Below are 23174 nucleotides of genomic sequence, written 5' to 3' on the forward strand. Positions count from 1 at the left end.
AAGTTAATGTTTTGGCAAATATACTACAAGTCCATTTTGCGTTCAACTGACGCTTGACTATGATCTCCTTGTGTAATGTAAACCATTTTACCATGGATATTCCAATTCACATTTAGTCAATTTTCAAACATCGTGTGTTGTGTGGAGATGGATCCATTCTTTACTTTGTGAATAGCAAATAAATATGTTCGGTCGTCTTAAGCCCTCCAACACCCAGGGCGCTGACTGTATTCTGGTAACGATCCTCTAAAAGTGCGCTACATTGATAGCTTCAGTATTGGCAAAGATATTCAAAGAATTGTTATGGTCTGGCATACTTAAAGCCTCTTGGAAGAATGGAGGCCACCTACTACCGTGCTTTATCGACTCTATGCGTTCGTGTCTTTTTGTTTGAGCCTCTTGTCGATGAGCCAGTTGTTGCCTCTGCATGCAATTTAATAAACTGGAATCAGCATGGTTTTGTCCACAGATGATCAACAACGAACAATCTAGCTCAATCTGTAGGTATTTGTCTTAAAACCATAGACGCTGGCCTCCAGGTATATGCCATTCACATGGATATCTTAAGCCACCTTCGATAGTATGCCAAACACTATTTTACTCGTCAAGCTCTACAGGCTAGGATTCTCAAGACCTATGGTGTCATGGTTAAGATCACATCACAACATATTAGGATAACAAAACTCGTCTGACATTGCTAAGAAAAGGTCGTATTTACTAAATATTAAACATTTTCAATCCTCATATCACATAAGATCATAACACGAATACCGATCAATCAAAGGATTTCTAGCGCAATTCGAGGGTATGCTCGAAAGATAAAGGGTATGCATTCTAAAGACAATCATCATATGAACCAAACTCATGAATAGACAATAACTAAAATGCCAAACACTATCAGCGATAAGATCAGATATGAAGAAATCATCACTGTAACAGCGAGGTTTTCCATAAACATTGCTTTGTTCTTCTTCAGTGCGTCTAGTATGGTACGACAATGTGCAAAGATCGTACAACTCTGTTCAGTGTCGCAATTCTTCTGCTTCAATCAGTGTTGGTACAAGTGTCAGTATGTACTTTAGGTCCTCTTCCTCAGTACAATACAAGCTTCTACGTGGAGACATTACTCGAGCTTCATCGACAATTGTGTCCAGTTGAACAATTTAAATATCTCGCAGTATTACGACTTAGCAATGAAAGTCTTTTCGAGGCAATATTCCCGGTCTTCATGAACGATCCGACCTACACCAAACTTATAACAGACCATGAAAGTCTATACTTTTTAATTGCTGATAGCAGCTACTTCTGCAATTTCATACCCGTTAGTAATATAGTGGATTTCGAGGTAAGAACATTCTTATTTCTTCGGAAAAACAGCATCAATCGACACAAAAAGTATCTACTCGTTTTTTTCAGGATGCACATAATGTTGAACACAACATTCGAACGATATTCTTCTATCCGAAGTGGAAGTATGAAGAATTTCACAAACATCCGAATTCAACCATTGCACAAGCTTTTCGGAATGGTTACGAGGTGGTTTACGATCTAGACAACACGATAGAGATCTATCACTGGAATCGTTTCTCTAACCAAACGATTACGATCGATCCTCGTAACCTCCTAGTACCGGACGAGATGTGTGATTTTTATGGGTATGAGTTGGAACTGCACATAGTGGATTACTGGCGCAATTCAATGACATTCGATGAGTACTTCCTGGAGTTAGTCGCCAGGAACGTAAACGCCACTGCTGTCGTAAAGTATTCCTTTAAATTTAGATTAGGTTTTACCCCATTTTTTGGTAGCTATCCTACGGCCTCTTCTCTAATAGTACTTGGTGTTGGAAACACATTCTTGGCAGTCAGCGTTCCTCGAGCCAAGCCCAAGTCAATCGTGTCGATACTGATCGATCCTTTCGACTTGTACACATGGATCACATACTTAATACTAGTTCTTACAATGGCTATTAGCCTAGCGTTATTTGGCGATCTGCTCGGAAGACGACATGTTGTGGAGATAGTTCTTGAGCTGTTCATGATTTCCCTCGCTGGTCCGTCAAGAGCATATGGAGGATCATTCGAGAATCGCATCATCACTGTGTTCTGTCTAATGGGAATAGTGCTCGTATCGTCCTACCAGTCGCTTGTGATCTCCTTTATGTCATTCGCGCGCTATCATCCCGAGATCAACACCCTGGCGGAGATATATGAACAATGTCGGTTTAGCGAAAACAAACAGGCACGAGACTTGAATTTGACAACGTATCCTAATGGATCCAATCCTGGGTTTGGTAAGACTTGTATGTTAGAAGTGGGCATAGATAACGAACAAAGAACCATGCTGATAGGTTCAAAAACTGAGAACAAAATGCATACATTTTATATGGAAGACGCGATGCGCTTTAGACATGAAAACTACCGTTACGCTGATACAAAGTTCTTCGAATGGCAGATGTTGTACTATGTTTCGCCACGTTTACGAAAAATATTAAGGTTCCACTTTCATGCAATTCGTGAATCAGGTATCTATAATCATTACTATAACAACAAATCACAACCCGACTGGCACTATAATCACGACACTTTTGTCGAGCGAGTTGTGAAAGTGGGAGATCTTACATTGCTGTGGTATGCTTATGCGTGCGGTAACTTACTGAGTGTTGTATCTTTCGTAATGGAAACAATTATTCATAACGAAGTAGACGGATTATCGAAGCCAAAATAAATTGGTGATTCTCTATTGCATCTCCAGCTTGTTATGTATTCCATTCGATAGGTTTAGGCGAATCAGGTATCTATCTTCAGTACTGGTTGTGGCGGATTTGAATCGATTTGAATTTTGACAGATGTCATACTGGAGGATCAGAGTCCTACGCAGTGTGAGGAGAAACAGAGACTTTAGTTCGAAATCGAAACTTGGGGAGGAACCGGGACGAAGACTGTTTTGGAATAAATGCGGACGTTGCCACCGCGATTATTGGATCATTTTGATATACTTAGGTGTGGGGCACTTTGTTGAGTGTAGTACCTTTCGCAATGAATACAGTTCTTAATCATGTTTTTTGAAGGTTTAGGCAGTAGAAAATAAATCAACTCCCCTTCTATTCGTTCCTAGTTTTTAACCTAGAGCGGATGCATGTTCAATGAACAAGTGCAAATCCCTTTTTCTCTTAACGTCATGTTGCAAATCGATATCCAGAAAATATCGGAACACTGTGCCCCGATTGATTTGAAATTGCTTACTTTCTCAATATATTTTAATATCTGGTTTCCAAGGGTTTTGAAAATAAGCCAGTTGATATTATTATTACAAACGCACAATTTTGCTACAGCTCTCCCAGGAAAACCCCGTAATGACGTGAATGTTTCAGTTTACCTCATACAACGCCGTGGCAGAATCGTGCTAGATGTTTTCCATAGAACATCAAAAGAGTTTGAGTGCCTTTTATGTGCCTGTCTTAATGAAAGAAAAATGGCAAAACAATTCTATTCGATTCTATTCAATAAATCATAATCAAAATTTACTGCTAAGTGATTGGAAACACTCTAATTCATCAAATTTTCAAATGTATCATGTATTACATAAAACCAACATGGACTTACTGCAATAAAATCGTTATTATGAAAGCACTACAAAAGTTACTGATACATTTTAAAATGTAATGAGTAATAAAACCATTTAAGCTACCTGCACGCAACAGCCAAGCGTCTCTTTCAAACTCATTATGAAATTACTAACTTTTGACAGAACGTGACAGAGCGTTACACAACCGATGAAAATTAAATTAGCTAATGAAATGTCCTTTCACAAAGTTCTACAACCATTACCGTTGCACATTATTCCTTATTCAGTGCGCCCAACACGGTTCAACAATGATCAGCCTCTACACATCGCTGTTCAGTGTCGTATTTATTCTGATTCAATCAGTGTTGGTACAAGTGTCAGTTTGTTCTTTGGATCCTCTTCCTCAGTTCAATACAAGCTTCTACGTGGAGACGTTCTTCGAGCTTCATCGACAATTGTGTCCAGTTGAACAATTTAAAAATCTCGTAGTGTTACGACTCAGCAATGAAAGTCTCTTCGAAACAATATTTCCGGCCTTCATGAGCGATCCGTCTTACACCAAAACTATGTCAGACCAGGCAGTGTTATATTATGACCACGCAAGCAATGAAAATGAATGTAATTTCATACCCGTTAATAATTTAATGGATTTCGAGGTAAAGATATTCCATCATTGCAAGAAAACAATTAAAGACTGTATCCTTTCTTGTTTTCAGGGTGCACATTATGTGGAAGAGAACATTCGAACGATATTCTTCTACCCTAAATGGAAGTATGAAGAATTTCACAAACATCCGAATTCAACCATTGCCGAAGCTTTTCGGAAAGGTTACGAGGTGGTTTACGATCTAGATAATACCTTGGAAATCTATCACTGGAATCGTTTCTATAATCAAACGATTACGATCGATCCTCGCAACCTCCTAGTACCGGACGAGATTCGTAATTTGCATGGTTTTGAGTTAGAACTTTATTTGTCGGATTTTTTGCGCAAATCAATGACATTCGACATGTACTTCATTGAGCAGATTTGCAGAAAGATAAACGCCACTGTTGTATTAACGGATCAAAATTCAAAACGTATGGCGATCGCTCCACTGGTAGGAATAAGAAATGCGTACGTTCCTTTTATAATACCTGGTGCGGGAACATCATACTTAGCAATAATGGTGCCTCGGGCCAAGCCCAAGTCAATCATGTCGATACTGATCGATCCTTTCGACTTGTACACATGGATCACATACTTCATACTGATTCTTACTTTGGCCATTACCCTCGCCTTGTTTGGAGAACTTCTCGGGAGGCGCCGTTTCTATGAGATAGTCCTTGAGCTGATCATGATTTCTCTTGCGGGCCCTTCTAGAACATATGGAGGATCATTCGAGAATCGCATCATCACTGTGTTCTGTCTAATGGGGATAGTGCTCGTATCGTCCTACCAATCGCTTGTGATCTCCTTTATGTCATTCGCGCGCTATCCTCCCGAGATCAACACCCTGGCGGAGATACAAGAACGGTGCATTTTTAAGGAAGGGGAGGAAGCACAATTCTTTAATTTCAAGACATTTGATTCTAATAACCGTCCCGGTTTGGGTAATCCATGTGTATTTGAATACGGAAGGGATAACGAACAACGCAGCATGATGATAGCATCACACATGAGTTATGAGAAGCATACACATTACGGCGAAGACTTCTTACGATTCAGACATGAAAACTATCGTTACGCCGATACGAAATTTTTCGAGTATCAAATATGTTATCTTATGCTTGCCGAGCTCAGACAAACATTTAAATTCTATATTGATGCGATTTTCGAATCAGGCATCTATGATTATTACTATAACAACAAATCACAACCCGACTGGCACTATAATCAAGACACTTTTGTTGATCGCGTTGTCACTGTAGGAGATCTTACATTGCTGTGGTATGCTTATGCGTGCGGAACCTTACTGAGTGTAGTATGTTTTGTGACGGAAACAGTTATTCATAACGAGTTTCGAAACATTCGAATTCGAAATTAAATTGTGTGTAATAAGAAGTCAGGGTCCATAGACATTTACCACTTGAAGGTTAAGGGTGTTGGTGAGCGTCCAGTTAAGTGCTCGACAAAGCATTGGTTGCGTGCCGGGAGCGGTTCTTCAACACTTTGCTGTAGCTCTGCGTGGAAAACGGTCCATCTCATGCAATGCTGGCTAAAATGTTTCCGTAAACTGTAGTTGCATTCAAGCCATATTGCAGATTCATGTGTAGAATAAAATAATCAAAAAACACTTATAGATGAAATGATTATTCGAAATCAGGAAAAGATTCCCCTTACTGCTGCACTGCACCTACTGCATACATTTTATATGGAAGACTCGATGCGCTTTAGACATGAAAACTACCGTTACGCTGATACAAAGTTCTTCGAATGGCAGCTATTGTATTATGTTTCACTTTCATACAATTCGTGAATCAGGTATCTATGATCATTACTACAACAACAAATCACAACCTAATTTGGGACTATAAACACTACACTTAGTAACACTTCAGGAGGTACGCTGGAAAGGAGCTACGGAGCGCCCCTATCGCAGTGTTTGCATGATCTGCCATAGTATAGGGTATGGCCCATAGGTGAGATGTGAAAGTGAGTGATCGGTTGGTGGCCGAACAACGGACGGATGTGCCGGTTGTGGATCCTTGAGAAATTCTTCAATTTTAGCATTATCAATATGCGTAGTCCGCAAAGAGACATATACACAAACTCGCATGCTATCCATTGAAAACAAAAGAACTAAATAAAGAGTTCAGAAAAAATCTCTAGCGTTTTTGTGAATCGTGCCTGTAGGGAGTAATCTTTTCGAAAGCTAAAATATTTTAGAACAGCAAAAATATTTGTAAAGCATTCTTAGTTAATTACTCTCATTGAGTGTAACAATCATATTCAAGAAAACATAACCAAAACTAATAGATAAGTGACTGAGAAAAACCATCACGCCTCCTCCTCTGTCCATATAGACGATCCAAAAGAACTTTACGGGCTGGGTCGTCCGGTGTCATTCTCATGACGTCACCAGTCCACCGGAGTCTCGCGAGTCTAATCCACTGTACGACAGCGAGTTTTCCGTACAGCTCAAAGAGCTCGTCGTTGTTGCGGGTGTCCTTCCACACATACGGGTCCAAAAATGCTTCTGAGCATCTTCCTCTCGAACGTGACCAAGCGGGTATCTTCAGTTTTGTACAAAGCCCATGTCTTAGAGCCGTATGTGTGTACTGGAACTATATAAGTTCTATATGGTCCCAGCTTCGTTCGTCACGACAGGTGTTTTGAGTGGAAAAGTTTCCTCAGACTGCAGAAATACTGGCTGGCAGCACTTTGGAGCGTATTTCGACATCAATGTTATTGTCGGTGCTGACTTTTGACCCAAGATAGGTGAAGTTTTGGACAACTTCGCAAGAATGCTCACCTATTTGCACGTCAACCCTGCGTAAGCTAGGATGTGTTAGCAGGGCCGCTGGTGATACCAACTTAGTTTTTGCTTCGTTAATCAATCCTTTGGCAATCATCCGCTACGCAGGAGAGTCGTAAACCAATGATGTCTATGTTATCAGCGTATGCCAGGATCTGGAGAAATACTTTCATTGATCCTTTTTCAAATGCATCTCATCATAGATGAAGGTGAATTTCCTTCAAAATGTGCTAATTGCATTAAAATGTCCATCGGTCCATCGATAGCACTCAGAAAGGCACAGGTACGTTTTAGAATGTAGAGCGTAATAAAACTATAAAGTTCTACGCACGCAGCAGCCAAAGGCCTCACTAAAACTCATCAAACACTATTAACTTAAAAGCGTACATAACCGATGAAAATTAAATTAGCTAATGAAATGTCCTTTCACAAAGTTCTACAATCATTACCGTTGCACATTATTCCTTATTCAGTGCGCCCAACACGGTTCAACAATGATCAGCCTCCACACAACGCTGTTCAGTGTCGTATTTCTTCTGATTCAATCAGTGTTGGTACAAGTGTCAGTTTGTTCTTTGGATCCTCTTCCTCAGTTCAATACAAGCTTCTACGTGGAGACATTACTCGAGCTTCATCGACAATTGTGTCCAGTTGAAGAATTTAAAAATCTCGTAGTGTTACGACTCAGCAATGAAAGTCTCTTCGAAGTAATATTACCCCTCATCATGAGTGATCAGGCGTATACAAAAATTATATCAGACCAAGCAAGGTTATATTATAGAATTGCTGACGACAGCAACTTCTGCAATTTCATACCCGTTAGTAATATAGTGGATTTCGAGGTAAGAACATTTGCATCTGTTCAAAACATTAGCATCAATCGACACACAAAATATCTACTCGTTTTTTTCAGGATGCACATAATGTTGAAAACAACATTCGAACGATATTCTTCTATCCGAAGTGGAAGTATGAAGAATTTCACAAACATCCGAATTCAACCATTGCAGAAGCATTTCGGAAAGGTTACGAGGTAGTTTACGATCTAGATAATACCTTGGAAATCTATCACTGGAATCGTTTCTATAATCAAACGATTACGATCGATCCTCGCAACCTTCTAGTACCGGACGAGATTCGTGATTTGCATGGTTTCGAGATAGAATATTATTCGTTGGATTTCTATAGCAAAGCAATGACATTCGACGCATACTTCTTAGAGCAGATCTGCAGAAAGATAAACGCCACTGCTGTATTAACGGATCAAAATTCAAAACGTATTGCGATCGGTCCTCTAATAGACATAAGAGATGTGTATGTTCCTATAATGATACCTGGTGCGGGAACTTCATACTTGGCAATAATGGTGCCTCGGGCCAAGCCCAAGTCAATCATGTCGATACTGATCGATCCTTTCGACATGTACACATGGATCACATACTTCATACTGATTCTTACAATGGCCTTTACCCTCGCCTTGTTTGGAGAACTTCTCGGGAGGCGCCGTTTCTATGAGATAGTCCTTGAGCTGATCATGATTTCCCTTGCGGGCCCTTCTAGAACATATGGAGGATCATTCGAGAATCGAATCATCACTGTGTTCTGTCTAATGGGGATAGTGCTCGTATCGTCCTACCAATCGCTTGTGATCTCCTTCATGTCATTCGCACGCTATCCTCCCGAGATTAACACCCTGGCGGAGATACAAGAACGGTGCATTTTTCAGGAAGGGGAGGAAGCACAATTCTTTAAATTCAGGACATATGATTCAGATAATCGTCCCGGTTTGGGTAATCCATGTACATTTGAATACGGAATAGATAACGAACAACGAACCATGATGATAGCATCACACGCAGATTATGAGAAGCATACACATTACGGCGAAGACTACTTACGATTCAGACATGAAAACTATCGTTACGCCGATACGAAATTTTTCGAGTACCAAATATGTTATCTTATGCTTGCCGAGCTCAGACAAACATTTAAGTTCTATATTGATGCGATTTTCGAATCAGGCATCTATGATTATTACTATAACAACAAATCACAACCCGACTGGCACTATAATCAAGACACTTTTGTTGATCGCGTTGTCACTGTAGGAGATCTTACATTGCTGTGGTATGCTTATGCGTGCGGAACCTTACTGAGTGTAGTATGTTTTGTGACGGAAACAGTCATTCATAACGAGTTTCGAAACATTCGAATTCGAAATTAAATTGTGTGTAATAAGAAGTCCATAGACATTTACCACTTGAAGGTTAAGGGTGTTGGTGAGCGTCCAGTTAAGTGCTCGACAAAGCATTTGTTGCGTGCCGGGAGCGGTTCTTCAACACTTTGCTGTAGCTCTGCGTGGAAAACGGTCCATCTCATCCAATGCTGGCTAAAATGTTTCCGTAAACTGTAGTTGCATTCAAACCATATTGCAGATTCATGTGTAGAATAAAATAATGAAAATAAATCTTATAGATGAAATGATTATTCGAAATCAGGAAAAGATTCCCCTTACTGCTGCGTTTGAAACAATAAAGCCGATGAGATCCAAGGACGCTTAAGGCCCTTGAAATGAAAAGACATCGGTCATGGTTGGTATTGAAGGTTGTTTTGTAGTTGAATAACAGAATCTACTACTTTTAAAAATTATCATTTCTTTTTTATATTACCCATAATTAGAAAAATCATCTTTTTTTTTATTCATGTTCGTATGGTGGGATTGGAATTTTAAATTTTCTATTTGAGATATTGAATTGCATGTACTCATTGCAACGCATTTTGTGACATTCATATTTTATAATACATATAGCGTTCAAACTTTTGAATACAAAACTCGAACACGCAGGCTGCTATGCTAAATTAACGAATTTTTTAAACTTTTACGAACATTGAATATGTAATCTTGTAATGTTTATTCATTTTATAGACATTCCTGATATAAACACATACGAATTAATATTAACTTGAGAGCGTAAGATTAACAGCGATATGATAGCTTTATAAAAAGAACTCCCGATGACCGCATGATTTTGAACTAAAAGGTAAAATTCAGCGCATGTTATGCTGCAGTTTGGGTTGGACAGCACAAAAATGTTGAAAAGGAGTTCAACTCATTTTAGTCTTGTTTTCCTTCTGCTTCAATCAGTGTTGGTACAAGTGTCAGTCTGTTCTTTAGATCCTCTTCCTCAGTACAATACAAGCTTCTACGTGGAGACATTACTCGAGCTTCATCGACAATTGTGTCCAGTTGAACATTTCCCAAATCTCGCAGTATTACGACTTAGCAATGAAAGTCTTTTCGAAGCAATATTCCCGGCCTTCATGAACTATCCGACCTACACCACAACTATATCAGACCAAGCAAGTTTATATTATAGAATTGCTGACGATAGCTACTTCTGCAATTTCATACCCGTTAGTAATATAGTGGATTACGTGGTAAGAACATTTGCATCTTTTCGGAACAACTGCATCCATCGACACACAAAGTATCTACTCGTTTTTTTCAGGATGCACATTATGTTGAAAACAACATTCGAACGATATTCTTCTATCCGAAGTGGAAGTATGAAGAATTTCACAAACATCCGAATTCAACCATTGCAGAAGCTTTTCGGAAAGGTTACGAAGTGGTTTACGATCTAGACAACACGATGGAAATCTATCACTGGAATCGTTTCTCTAACCAAACGATTACGATCGATCCTCGTAACCTCCTAGTACCGGACGAGATGTGTGATTTTTATGGGTATGAGTTGGAACTGCACATAGTGGATTACTGGCGCAATTCAATGACATTCGATGAGTACTTCCTGGAGTTAGTCGCCAGGAACGTAAACGCCACTGCTGTCGTAAAGTATTCCTTTAAATTTAGATTAGGTTTTACCCCATTTTTCGGTAGCTATCCTACAGCCACTTCTCTAATAGTACTTGGTGTTGGAAACACATTCTTGGCAGTCAACGTTCCTCGAGCCAAGCCCAAGTCAATCGTGTCGATACTGATCGATCCTTTCGACATGTACACATGGATCACATACTTAATACTGATTCTTACAATGGCTATTAGCCTAGCGTTATTTGGAGATCTACTCGGAAGACGACATGTTGTGGAGATAGTTCTTGAGCTGTTCATGATTTCCCTCGCTGGTCCGTCAAGAGCATATGGAGGATCATTCGAGAATCGAATCATCACTGTATTCTGTCTAATGGGAATAGTGCTCATATCGTCCTACCAATCGCTTGTGATCTCCTTTATGTCATTCGCGCGCTATCATCCTGAGATCAACACCCTGGCGGAGATACAGGAACGATGCCTGTTTAGCTATGGCGACGAGGCACGAGATCTTAATTTTACGACGTATCCTAATGACACTACTATTGGTGCAGGTAGGACATGTATTTTTGAAATGGGCCGAGATAACGAACAACGATCAATGGTGATGGCTTCAAAAGTTAAGAGCATATGCCATACATTTTATGTCGAAGACTCGATGCACTTTAGACATGAAAACTACCGTTACGCTGATACAAAATTTTTTGAATGGCAGCTGTTATACTATGTTTCGCCACGTTTACGAGAAGTGTTTAGGTTTCATTTTCATGCAATTCGTGAATCAGGTATCTATGATTATCACTATAACAACAAGTCACAACCAATTTTTCACTATAATCACGACACTTTTGTCGATCGAGTTGTGAAAGTGGGAGATCTTACATTGGTGTGGTATGCTTATGCGTGCGGAAACTTACTGAGTGTTGTATCTTTCGTAATGGAAACAATTATTCATAACGAAGTAGACGGATTATCGAAGCCAAAATTAATCGGTGACTCTCCATGGCATCTCCAGCTTGTTATGTATTTCATTCGATTTTCTAATACTAGCTAGTTGGCCCGGTTACAGGGCAACACAAGAATAATCCAGGACATACACAAATTCTACGGTATATACACCAAAGAGGTTATCTTACAAATAGTTAGACGTTGTTCGTCCATGGAAAAATCTACCAACATGGAAAATGATGGCTTTGAGGATCGCATTTTTTATAACGGCCCAACAACCTCAAGATTTCTGGGACACTCCTTTCTACCCTTCTTTATTTTTTTATTTACCTGCAGATAAAAAGTCAGTCCTGCGTCCGCCGGGAATTTTACAACGAATTCTATTTCAAATAGATATTCCATGTCAGACATAGTCATTCGTCAGACATTTCTCGTTGTGTTATAACTAATAAGTCTTGGTGGTTGATTGGTCCCGAACCCTGCCCAATCAAGAAGTTAATGTTTTGGCAAATATACTACGAGTCCATTTTGCGTTCAACTGACGCTTGACTATGATCTCCTTGTGTAATGTAAACCATTTTACCATGGATATTCCAATTCACATTTAGTCAATTTTCTTACATCGTGTGTTGTGTGGAGATGGATCCATTCTTTACTTTGTGAATGGCAAATAAATATGTTCGCTCGTCTTAAGCCCTCCAACACCCAGGGCGCTGACTGTATTCTGGTAACGATCCTCTAAAAGTGCGCTACATCGATAGCTTCAGTATTGGCAAAGATATTCAAAGAATTGTTATGATCTGGCTTGCTTAAAGCCACTTGGAAGAATGGAGGCCACCTACTACCGTGCTTTATCGACTCTATGCGTTCGTGTCTTATTGTTTGAGCCTCTTGTCGATGAGCCAGTTGTTGCCTCTGCATGCAATTAAATACACTGGAATCAACATGGTTTTGTCCACAGATGACCAACATCGAACAATCTAGTTCAATCTGTAGGTATTTGTCTTAAAACCATAGACGCTGGCCTCCAGGTATATGCCATTCACATGGATATCTTAAGCCACCTTCGATAGTATGCCAAACACTACTTTACTCGTCAAGCTCTACAGGCTAGGATTCTCAAGACCTATGGTGTCATGGTTAAGATCACATCACAACATATTAGGATAATAAAACTCGCCTGATATTGCTAAGGAAAGATCGTATTTACTAAATATTAAACATTTTCAATCCTCATATTACATAAGATCATAACACGAATACCGATCAATCAAAGGATTTCTAGCGCAATTCGAGGGTATGCTCGAAAGATAAAGGGTATGCATTCTAAAGACAATCATCATATGAACCAAACTCATGAATAGACAATAACTAAAATGCCAAACCCTATCAGCGATAAGATCAGACATGAAGAAATCATCACTACAACAGCGAGGTTTTCCATAAACATTGCTTTGTCCTTCTTCAGTGCGTCTAGTATGGTACGACAATGTGCAAAGATCGAACAACTCTGTTCAGTGTCGCAATTCTTCTGCTTCAATCAGTGTTGGTACAAGTGTCAGTATGTACTTTAGGTCCTCTTCCTCAGTACAATACAAGCTTCTACGTGGAGACATTACTCGAGCTTCATCGACAATTGTGTCCAGTTGAACATTTCCCAAATCTCGCAGTATTACGACTTAGCAATGAAAGTCTTTTCGAGGCAATATTCCCGGTCTTCATGAACGATCCGATCTATACCAAACTTATAACAGACCATGAAAGTCTATACTTTTTAATTGCTGATAGCAGCTACTACTGCAATTTCATACCCGTTAGTAATATAGTGGATTTCGAGGTAAGAACATTCTTATTTCTTCGGAAAAACAGCATCAATCGACACAAAAAGTATCTGCTCGTTTTTTTCAGGATGCACATAATGTTGAACACAACATTCGAACGATATTCTTCTATCCGAAGTGGAAGTATGAAGAATTTCACAAACATCCGAATTCAACCATTGCAGAAGCTTTTCGAAAAGGTTACGAAGTGGTTTATGATCTAGACAACACGATGGAAATCTATCACTGGAATCGTTTCTCTAATCAAACGATTACGATCGATCCTCGCAATATTCTTATACCGGACGAGATGTGTGATTTTTATGGGTATGAGTTGGAACTGCACATAGTGGATTACTGGCGCAATTCAATGACATTCGACGAGTACTTCCTGGAGTTAGTCGCCAGAAAGATAAACGCCACTGCTGCCGTGAAGAATTCTTTTAAATTTAGATTAGGTTTTACCCCATTTTTCGGTAGCTATCCTACAGCCACTTCTCTAATAGTACTTGGTGTTGGAAACACATTCTTGGCAGTCAACGTTCCTCGAGCCAAGCCCAAGTCAATCGTGTCGATACTGATCGATCCTTTCGACATGTACACATGGATCACATACTTAATACTGATTCTTACAATGGCTATTAGCCTAGCGTTATTTGGAGATCTACTCGGAAGACGACATGTTGTGGAGATAGTTCTTGAGCTGTTCATGATTTCCCTCGCTGGTCCGTCAAGAGCATATGGAGGATCATTCGAGAATCGAATGATCACTGTATTCTGTCTAATGGGGATAGTGCTCGTATCGTCCTACCAATCGCTTGTGATCTCCTTCATGTCATTCGCGCGCTATCATTCCGAGATCAACACTCTGGCGGAGATATATGAACAATGTCGGTTTAGCGAAAATAAACAGGCACAAGACTTGAATTTGACAACGTATCCCAATGGATCCAATCCTGGGTTTGGTAAGTTTTGTATGTTAGAAGTGGGCATAGATAACGAACAAAGAACCTTGCTTATAGCTTCAAAAACTGAGAACAAAATGCATACATTTTATATGGAAGACTCGATGCGCTTTAGACATGAACACTACCGTTACGCTGATACAAAGTTCTTCGAATGGCAGATGTTGTACTATGTGTCGCCACGTTTACGAAAAGTATTTAGGTTTTACTTTCATGCAATTCGTGAATCAGGTATCTATGATCATTACTACTACAACAAGTCACAACCCGACTGGCACTATAATCATGACACTTTTGTCGATCGAGTTGTGAAAGTAGGAGATCTTACATTGCTGTGGTATGCTTATGCGTGCGGTAACTTACTGAGTGTTGTATCTTTCGTAATGGAAACAATTATTCATAACGAAGTAGACGGATTATCGAAGCCAAAATAAATTGCTGACTCTCTATTGCATCTCCAGCTTGTTATGTATTTCATTCGATAGGTTTAGGCGAATCAGGTATCTATCGTCAGTACTGGTTGTGGCGGATTTGAATCGATTTGAATTTTGACAGATGTCATACTGGAGGATCAGAGTCCTACGCAGTGTGAGGAGAAACAGAGACTTTAGTTCGAAATCGAAACTTGTGGAGGAACCGGGACGAAGACTGTTTTGGAATAAATGCGGACGTTGCCACCGCGATTATTGGATCATTTTGATATACTTAGGTGTGGGGCACTTTGTTGGGTGTAGTACCTTTCGCAATGAATACAGTTCTTAATCATGTTTTTTGAAGGTTTAGGCAATAGAAAATAAATCAACTCCACTTCTATTCGTTCCTAGTTTTTAACCTAGAGCGGATGCATGTTCAATGAACAAGTGCAATTCCCTTTTTCCCTTAACATCATGTTGCAAATCGAAATCCAGAAAATATCGGAACATTGTGCCCCGATTGATTTGAAATTGCTTACTTTCTCAATATATTTTAATATCTGGTTTCCAAGGGTTTTGAAAATAAGCCAGTTTATATTATTATTACAAACGCACAATTTTGCTACAGCTCTCCCAGGAAAACCCCGTAATGACGTGAATGTTTCAGTTTACCTCATACAACGCCGTGGCAGAATCGTGCTAGATGTTTTCCATAGAACATCAAAAGAGTTTGAGTGCCTTTTATGTGCCTGTCTTAATGAAAGAAAAATGGCAAAACAATTCTATTCGATTCTATTCAATAAATCATAATCAAAATTTACTGCTAAGTGATTGGAAACACTCAAATTCATCAAATTTTCAAATGTATCATGTATTACATAAAACCAACAAGGACTTACTGCAATAAAATCGTTATTATGAAAGCACTACAAAAGTTACTGGTACATTTTAAAATGTAATGAGTAATAAAACCATTTAAGCTACCTGCACGCAACAGCCAAGCGTCTCTTTCAAACTCATTATGAAATTACTAACTTTTGACAGAACGTGACAGAGCGTTACACAACCGATGAAAATTAAATTAGCTAATGAAATGTCCTTTCACAAAGTTCTACAACCATTACCGTTGCACATTATTCCTTATTCAGTGCGCCCAACACGGTTCAACAATGATCAGCCTCCACACATCGCTGTTCAGTGTCGTATTTCTTCTGATTCAATCAGTGTTGGTACAAGTGTCAGTTTGTTCTTTGGATCCTCTTCCTCAGTTCAATACAAGCTTCTACGTGGAGACGTTCTTCGAGCTTCATCGACAATTGTGTCCAGTTGAACAATTTAAAAATCTCGTAGTGTTACGACTCAGCAATGAAAGTCTCTTCGAAACAATATTTCCGGCCTTCATGAGCGATCCGTCTTACACCAAAACTATGTCAGACCAGGCAGTGTTATATTATGACCACGCAAGCAATGAAAATGAATGTAATTTCATACCCGTTAATAATTTAATTGATTTCGAGGTAAAGATATTCCATCATTGCAAGAAAACAATTAAAGACTGTATCCTTTCTTGTTTTCAGGGTGCACATTATGTGGAAGAGAGCATTCGAACTATATTCTTCTACCCTAAATGGAAGTATGAAGAATTTCACAAACATCCGAATTCAACCATTGCAGAAGCTTTTCGGAAAGGTTACGAAGTGGTTTACGATCTAGACAACACGATACAGATCTATCACTGGAATCGTTTCTATAATCAAACGATTACGATCGATCCTCGCAACATTCTTGTACCGGACGAGATTCGCGATTTGCATGGTTTTGAGTTAGAACTTTATTCGTCGGATTTTTTGCGCAAATCAATGACATTCGACAAGTACTTCTTTGAGCAGATTTGCAGAAAGATAAACGCCACTGTTGTATTAACGGATCACCGTTCAAAACGTCTTGCGATCGGTCCACTGGTAGGAATAAGAAATGCGTACGTTCCTTTTATAATACCTGGTGCGGGAACTTCATACTTAGCAATAATGGTGCCTCGGGCCAAGCCCAAGTCAATCATGTCGATACTGATCGATCCTTTCGACTTGTACACATGGATCACATACTTCATACTGATTCTTACTTTGGCCATTACCCTCGCCTTGTTTGGAGAACTTCTCGGGAGGCGCCGTTTCTATGAGATAGTCCTTGAGCTGATCATGATTTCTCTTGCGGGCCCTTCTAGAACATATGGAGGATCATTCGAGAATCGAATCATCACTGTGTTCTGTCTAATGGGGATAGTGCTCGTATCGTCCTACCAATCGCTTGTGATCTCCTTCATGTCATTCGCACGCTATCCTCCCGAGATCAACACCCTGGCGGAGATACAAGAACGGTGCATTTTTAAGGAAGGGGAGGAAGCACAATTCTTTAAATTCAAGACATTTGATTCTAATAATCGTCCCGGTTTGGGTAATCCATGTGTATTTGAATACGGAAGGGATAACGAACAACGCAGCATGATGATAGCATCACACATTAATTATGAGAAGCATACACATTACGGCGAAGACTTCTTACGATTCAGACATGAAAACTATCGTTACGCCGATACGAAATTTTTCGAGTACCAAATATGTTATCTTATGCTTGCCGAGCTCAGACAAACATTTAAGTTCTATATTGATGCGATTTTCGAATCAGGCATCTATGATTATTACTATAACAACAAATCACAACCAGACTGGCACTATAATCAAGACACTTTTGTTGATCGCGTTGTCACTGTAGGAGATCTTACATTGCTGTGGTATGCTTATGCGTGCGGAACCTTACTGAGTGTAGTATGTTTTGTGACGGAAACAGTCATTCATAACGAGTTTCGAAACATTCGAATTCGAAATTAAATTGTGTGTAATAAGAAGTCCATAGACATTTACCACTTGAAGGTTGAGGGTGTTGGTGAGCGTCCAGTTAAGTGCTCGACAAAGCATTGGTTGCGTGCCGGGAGCGGTTCTTCAACACTTTGCTGTAGCTCTGCGTGGAAAACGGTCCATCTCATGCAATGCTGGCTAAAATGTTTCCGTAAACTGTAGTTGCATTCAAACCATATTGCAGATTCATGTGTAGAATAAAATAATGAAAATAAATCTTATAGATGAAATGATTATTCGAAATCAGGAAAAGATTCCCCTTACTGCTGCGTTTGAAACAATAAAGCCGATGAGATCCAAGGACGCTTAAGGCCCTTGAAATGAAAAGACATCGGTCATGGTTGGTATTGAATGTTGTTTTGTAGTTGTATAACAGAATCTACTACCTTTAAAAAAATCATTTCTTTTTTATATTACCCATAATTAGAAAAAACATCTTGTTTTTTTTATTCATGTTCGTATGGCGGGATTGGAATTTTAAATTTTCTATTTGAGATATTGAATTGCATGTACTCATTGCAACGCATTTTGTGACATTCATATTTCATAATACATATAGCGTTAAAACTTTTGAATACAAAACTCGAACACGCAGGCTGTTATGCTAAATTAACGAATTATTCAAACTTTTACGAACATTGAATATGTAATCTTGTAATGTTTATTCATTTTATAGACATTCCTGATATAAACACATACGAATTAATATTAACTTGAGAGCGTAAGATTAACAGCGATATGATAGCTTTATAAAAAGAACTCCCGATGACCGCATGATTTTGAACTAAAAGGTAAAATTCAGCGCATGTTATGCTGCAGTTTGGGTTGAACAGCACAAAAATGTTGAAAAGGAGTTCAACTCATTTTAGTCTTGTTTTCCTTCTGCTTCAATCAGTGTTGGTACAAGTGTCAGTATGTTCTTTAGATCCTCTTCCTCAGTACAATACAAGCTTCTACGTGGAGACATTACTCGAGCTTCATCGACAATTGTGTCCAGTTGAACAATTTCGAAATTTCGTAGTGCTACGGTTTAACAGTGAAAGTCTTTTTGAAACAATATTTCCGGATTTTATGAGCGATCAGACGTACACCAAAATTGTGACCGACATACCAACACTATATTTCGCGTTTGCTGATAACTGCTATACTTGTAACTTCATCCCCGTTAGTAATTTGATGGAACTTGAGGTAAGATTTATTGCACTATTTTAGTCGATATTCGTCATCTCGTGTGTACTTTTTTCTTCAGGGTGCACATGAAGTAACAGAGACCATTCGAACGATATTCTTTTACCCGAAGTGGAAGTATGAAGAATTTCACAAACATCCGAATTCAACCATTGCCGAAGCTTTTCGGAAAGGTTACGAGGTGGTTTACGATCTTGACAACACGATGGAAATCTATCACTGGAATCGTTTCTCTAATCAAACGATTACGATCGATCCTCGCAACCTCCTAGTACCGGACGAGATTCGTGATTTGCATGGTTTCGAGATAGAGCTGTATCAATTGAAACACCATACCATAGTAATGACCTTCGACGCATACCTTTTAGAGCAGATTTGCAGGAAGATAAACGCCACTGCTGTCGTGACGGATGTTTTTTCAAGTCGTGCAATGATGTTACCATTAATAGGCATGCATGGCATCATGTTGAGGGGGTTAGTACTTGGAGTTGGAAACATATTTTTGGCAGTCAACGTTCCTCGAGCCAAGCCCAAGTCAATCATGTCGATACTGATCGATCCCTTCGACATGTACACATGGATCACATACTTCCTACTAGTTCTTACAATGGCCATTACCCTCGCCTTGTTTGGAGAACTTCTTGGGAGGCGCCGTTTCTATGAGATAGTCCTTGAGCTGTTCATGATTTCCCTCGCTGGTCCGTCAAGAGCATATGGAGGATCATTCGAAAATCGAATGATCACTGTATTCTGTCTAATGGGAATAGTGCTCGTATCGTCCTATCAATCACTTGTGATCTCCTTCATGTCTTTCGCGCGCTATCCTCCCGAGATTAACACCCTGGCGGAGATACAAGAACGGTGCATTTTTAAGGATGACAAGGACTCACAATTTTTCAACTTTAAGAAATATCCGAATGGTTCCTTTCCAGGCAGTGAAAACGTGTGTTCATTTGAAATGGGACGCGATAACGAACAACGTACCATAATGGTAGCTTCAAATGTTATCTTCGACAGGCGCTTGTTTTACGTTGAAGACTACGTACGACACAGAGTCCAAAATGTTCGCTACGCCAACACCAAATTTTTCGAGTATCAGTTATGCTACATTATTAATCCGCATCTACGAAAGTTGTTTAAATTCTATATTCAGGCTATTTTTGAATCAGGTATCTATGATCATTACTACAACAACAAATCACTACCCAGCTGGTTAGTGAATGAAAAGCACGACACTTTTGTCGAGCGAGTCGTGAAAATAAGAGATCTTACATTGCTGTGGTTTGCATATGGGTGCGGTACCTTACTGAGTGTAGTACTTTTCTTCGTTGAAAAAGTTATTTATGTTAAACTTGAGCGATAATCGATTCTAAAATATATCTACTGTGCTTTACTACCCTTACCGGCTAGTATGCATTACGTTCAAGTTCACACTATTCGTACATTCTAATGTATAAGTTAAAGAATAGCTTGAGGTGTCGCTAGGTAATAATAACATTATATCCAGCATATAAAAAAACGCATCCGTAAGAAACTTGTATTTGAACTACTTATGCATTAGTTATTGACAATTTAAACAATCTCATGAATAAATAAACCCATTAATGCAATGGAATATCAGTAATACGATAAAGAATAAAAAAATATCTATGAAACCCTAATGTTCTGCCCGCAGCGACGCTGTGACAATTTGAGCTTCTGCAATGTGCATAAGGAGAGCAACACGATGTTCGACGGTTGTGTATCGCTGCTCAGTGTTGTTTTTCTACAATCGGTGTTGGTCCGAGTGTCAGTATGTTCTTTGCATCCTATTCTTCAAGTCAATACAAGTTTCTATGTTAAAGCATTGCTCGAGCTTCATCGACAATTGTGTCCAGTGCGGCAGTTTCCAAATCTCGTCGTACTACAGCTTAGTGATGAAAGTCTTTTAGAAACTATCTTACCCGGCATCATGAGCGATCTGACCTACACAAAAACGTTAATCGACCATCCAGGCCTGTTTTTGATGGATGATGAATATCTTTACAGCTGCAACTTTATCCCTGTCGGTAGTGCGCAGCATTGGAATGTAAGATCGTTTGCAATGGACTTGCATGCTTTACGGTGTATCACATCCTTGTTACAGATATATAATGGACTACGATTCAGCACCAGTTGCATTTTCTTTTACCCGGTTTGGATATCTGAAGGATTGCAGCATCCTAACGTCACGTACCACCCTAGGTATCAGCGTAAAGGCTATGAAGTGATGTACGACCATAACAACACGATGGAAATCAAACATTGGAACTTCTTATCGAATCAAACAACGACACTCGATGCTGAGAACATCGCCGTTCCAGACGATATGCGGGACCTGTTTGGCTATGAGCTGGTCATGTTATCGTGGGACATTGACATTGAGGTCCTGACATTCGATGGTTACTTCCTGGAATTGATCGCGAGCAGGAGAAATGCCACTGCGAGCCAGCAAAATAAGTTCACCGACCGCATATCGATATTTGTTGTCCGAAACGCTAAAGATATGGAAGGATATGCAAGGAGATTTATTATACCCGGTCCAGGGATCACTTACATGGCCATTGTAACGCAACGAGCTAAGGCCAAATCCATCATTTCTGTTCTGGTGGATCCTTTCGACCTGTACATATGGTCTATATATGTTGTGCTGGTGCTCACAATCGCAACAAGTGTTGCATTGTTTGGAGAGCTTCTCGGGAGACAGCATTTTGTCGAGATAGTGCTTGAGCTGATCATGATTTCCCTGGCGGGTCCTTCCAGAGCATACGGAGGATCGTTCGAGAATCGGATCATTACCATGTTCTGTCTGATGGGAATAGTGCTCGTATCGTCCTACCAATCGCTTGTGATCTCCTTTATGTCATTCGCGCGCTATCATCCCGAGATCAACACGCTGGCAGATGTTGAACAGCGATGCATTTTGAGTGACACTGAGGCAGCACATGAGCTCAACTTAAAAACGTATAGATTGAATCAGTTTCCTCCGGTAGAGCAAATATGCTACATTGATTATGTGCGCGATAACGAGCAGCTTAGTATAGCAATTTACGAGAAGTTTATCAACGATGCGGAGCGTGTGCGTGCGAGAATCGAAAATATGCGCCATGCCAGGGTGAGGTTTTACGAATATCCAATATTTTATTTACTAACCTTTAACTGCCGCGAATTTCGGACGTTTGTTAAGTTCTACGCGCAAGCCATCATTGAATCCGGCATTTACGAGTTCTACTATCGAAACAGGTCGCAAAGCAAGTGGCACTATGCGCAAGAAACGTTTGTTAATCGAACCGTGCGGCTGACGGATTTGTCGTTGTTATGGTATGCGTATGCTCTGGGAAGCACGATTAGTTTGCTGTGTTTCATGGCGGAGAAAATGTTTCTTCAATTATCGCGCAGGTTTTATCTAAGAGAGATAGAGCGTTAGAAAAAGTGGGCTCCGGGGTTTAACTCGAGCCTGCCGTATGCTTACCGTTACGGACAATCGCTTTGCAAAAGTGCGGCGAAAGAATAATCAATAAGGAAATGTTTTACCTCATGAGTTATAAATCACATAATGAATACATCATTCAACGCTGTTGTCTAAAATGAAACATTAATTAAAAGCTTGAAGGTGTATACGATTTACCATTGAGTCGACTAATTTAATTTGCGTTAGTTTCACTCGAATGCTCACGCTTGCCAGGCGACCCCAGTGCGGGGAGGGGGTCCCCCTCTTTCACGCACTTCGGCGACTGCGACCCCGGTGCGGCGACAGGCGCCAACCGACCGAAACCACCGATGGAAATTATTTTAAGCGCACTGTGGGAGAATTTCAGGCCAACGCGAACAACCGCAAAGCTGTTTGCATTAAAGATTTACATAATGAAATCAGCGTAATAAATGCTGTTACTTACCCCGGTGACTGTGGCCGTGGCGTAACCGAGGCGCAAACGGTTAGCGAAATGAGGACGAAATTTCTCCGTTGGTAGCACTGCGCCCCATCGACACTATTGAGTTTTGCAAACTGCAAAACTATACGCGACAGCTATCCGAATGCTGGGTGTTGCG

The 23174-nt window shown here is 39.9% G+C and overlaps 7 protein-coding genes across 7 annotated transcripts; all 7 read left to right on the forward strand.

The window, feature by feature from the left end:
* Window positions 1–1228: 1228 nt before the first annotated feature.
* LOC128712366 (uncharacterized) lies at window positions 1229–2727 on the forward strand. The gene is made up of 2 exons (XM_053807261.1): window positions 1229–1345; window positions 1417–2727. Exons 1-2 carry the CDS (start codon window positions 1229–1231, stop codon window positions 2725–2727), a joined length of 1428 nt encoding a protein of 475 aa, XP_053663236.1.
* Window positions 2728–3875: 1148 nt separating this feature from the next.
* LOC128712367 (uncharacterized) lies at window positions 3876–5594 on the forward strand. Its single transcript, XM_053807262.1, has 2 exons — window positions 3876–4223; window positions 4284–5594. The coding sequence occupies exons 1-2, from the start codon at window positions 3876–3878 to the stop codon at window positions 5592–5594; spliced, it is 1659 nt and encodes a 552-aa protein (XP_053663237.1).
* A 4752-nt stretch (window positions 5595–10346) lies between these two features.
* LOC128712368 (uncharacterized) lies at window positions 10347–11911 on the forward strand. Its single transcript, XM_053807263.1, has 2 exons — window positions 10347–10463; window positions 10535–11911. Exons 1-2 carry the CDS (start codon window positions 10347–10349, stop codon window positions 11909–11911), a joined length of 1494 nt encoding a protein of 497 aa, XP_053663238.1.
* Window positions 11912–13525: 1614 nt separating this feature from the next.
* On the forward strand, window positions 13526–15024 carry LOC128712369 (uncharacterized). The gene is made up of 2 exons (XM_053807264.1): window positions 13526–13642; window positions 13714–15024. Exons 1-2 carry the CDS (start codon window positions 13526–13528, stop codon window positions 15022–15024), a joined length of 1428 nt encoding a protein of 475 aa, XP_053663239.1.
* Window positions 15025–16476: 1452 nt separating this feature from the next.
* Window positions 16477–17891, forward strand: LOC128712371 (uncharacterized). Its single transcript, XM_053807265.1, has 2 exons — window positions 16477–16482; window positions 16581–17891. The coding sequence occupies exons 1-2, from the start codon at window positions 16477–16479 to the stop codon at window positions 17889–17891; spliced, it is 1317 nt and encodes a 438-aa protein (XP_053663240.1).
* A 1203-nt stretch (window positions 17892–19094) lies between these two features.
* Window positions 19095–20469, forward strand: LOC128712372 (uncharacterized). Its single transcript, XM_053807266.1, has 2 exons — window positions 19095–19106; window positions 19168–20469. The coding sequence occupies exons 1-2, from the start codon at window positions 19095–19097 to the stop codon at window positions 20467–20469; spliced, it is 1314 nt and encodes a 437-aa protein (XP_053663241.1).
* A 588-nt stretch (window positions 20470–21057) lies between these two features.
* On the forward strand, window positions 21058–22551 carry LOC128712373 (uncharacterized). Its single transcript, XM_053807267.1, has 2 exons — window positions 21058–21174; window positions 21232–22551. Exons 1-2 carry the CDS (start codon window positions 21058–21060, stop codon window positions 22549–22551), a joined length of 1437 nt encoding a protein of 478 aa, XP_053663242.1.
* Window positions 22552–23174: the final 623 nt, after the last annotated feature.

The sequence above is a fragment of the Anopheles marshallii genome, chromosome 3, assembly GCF_943734725.1.
Source record: "Anopheles marshallii chromosome 3, idAnoMarsDA_429_01, whole genome shotgun sequence".
Lineage (NCBI taxonomy): Eukaryota > Metazoa > Arthropoda > Insecta > Diptera > Culicidae > Anopheles > Anopheles marshallii.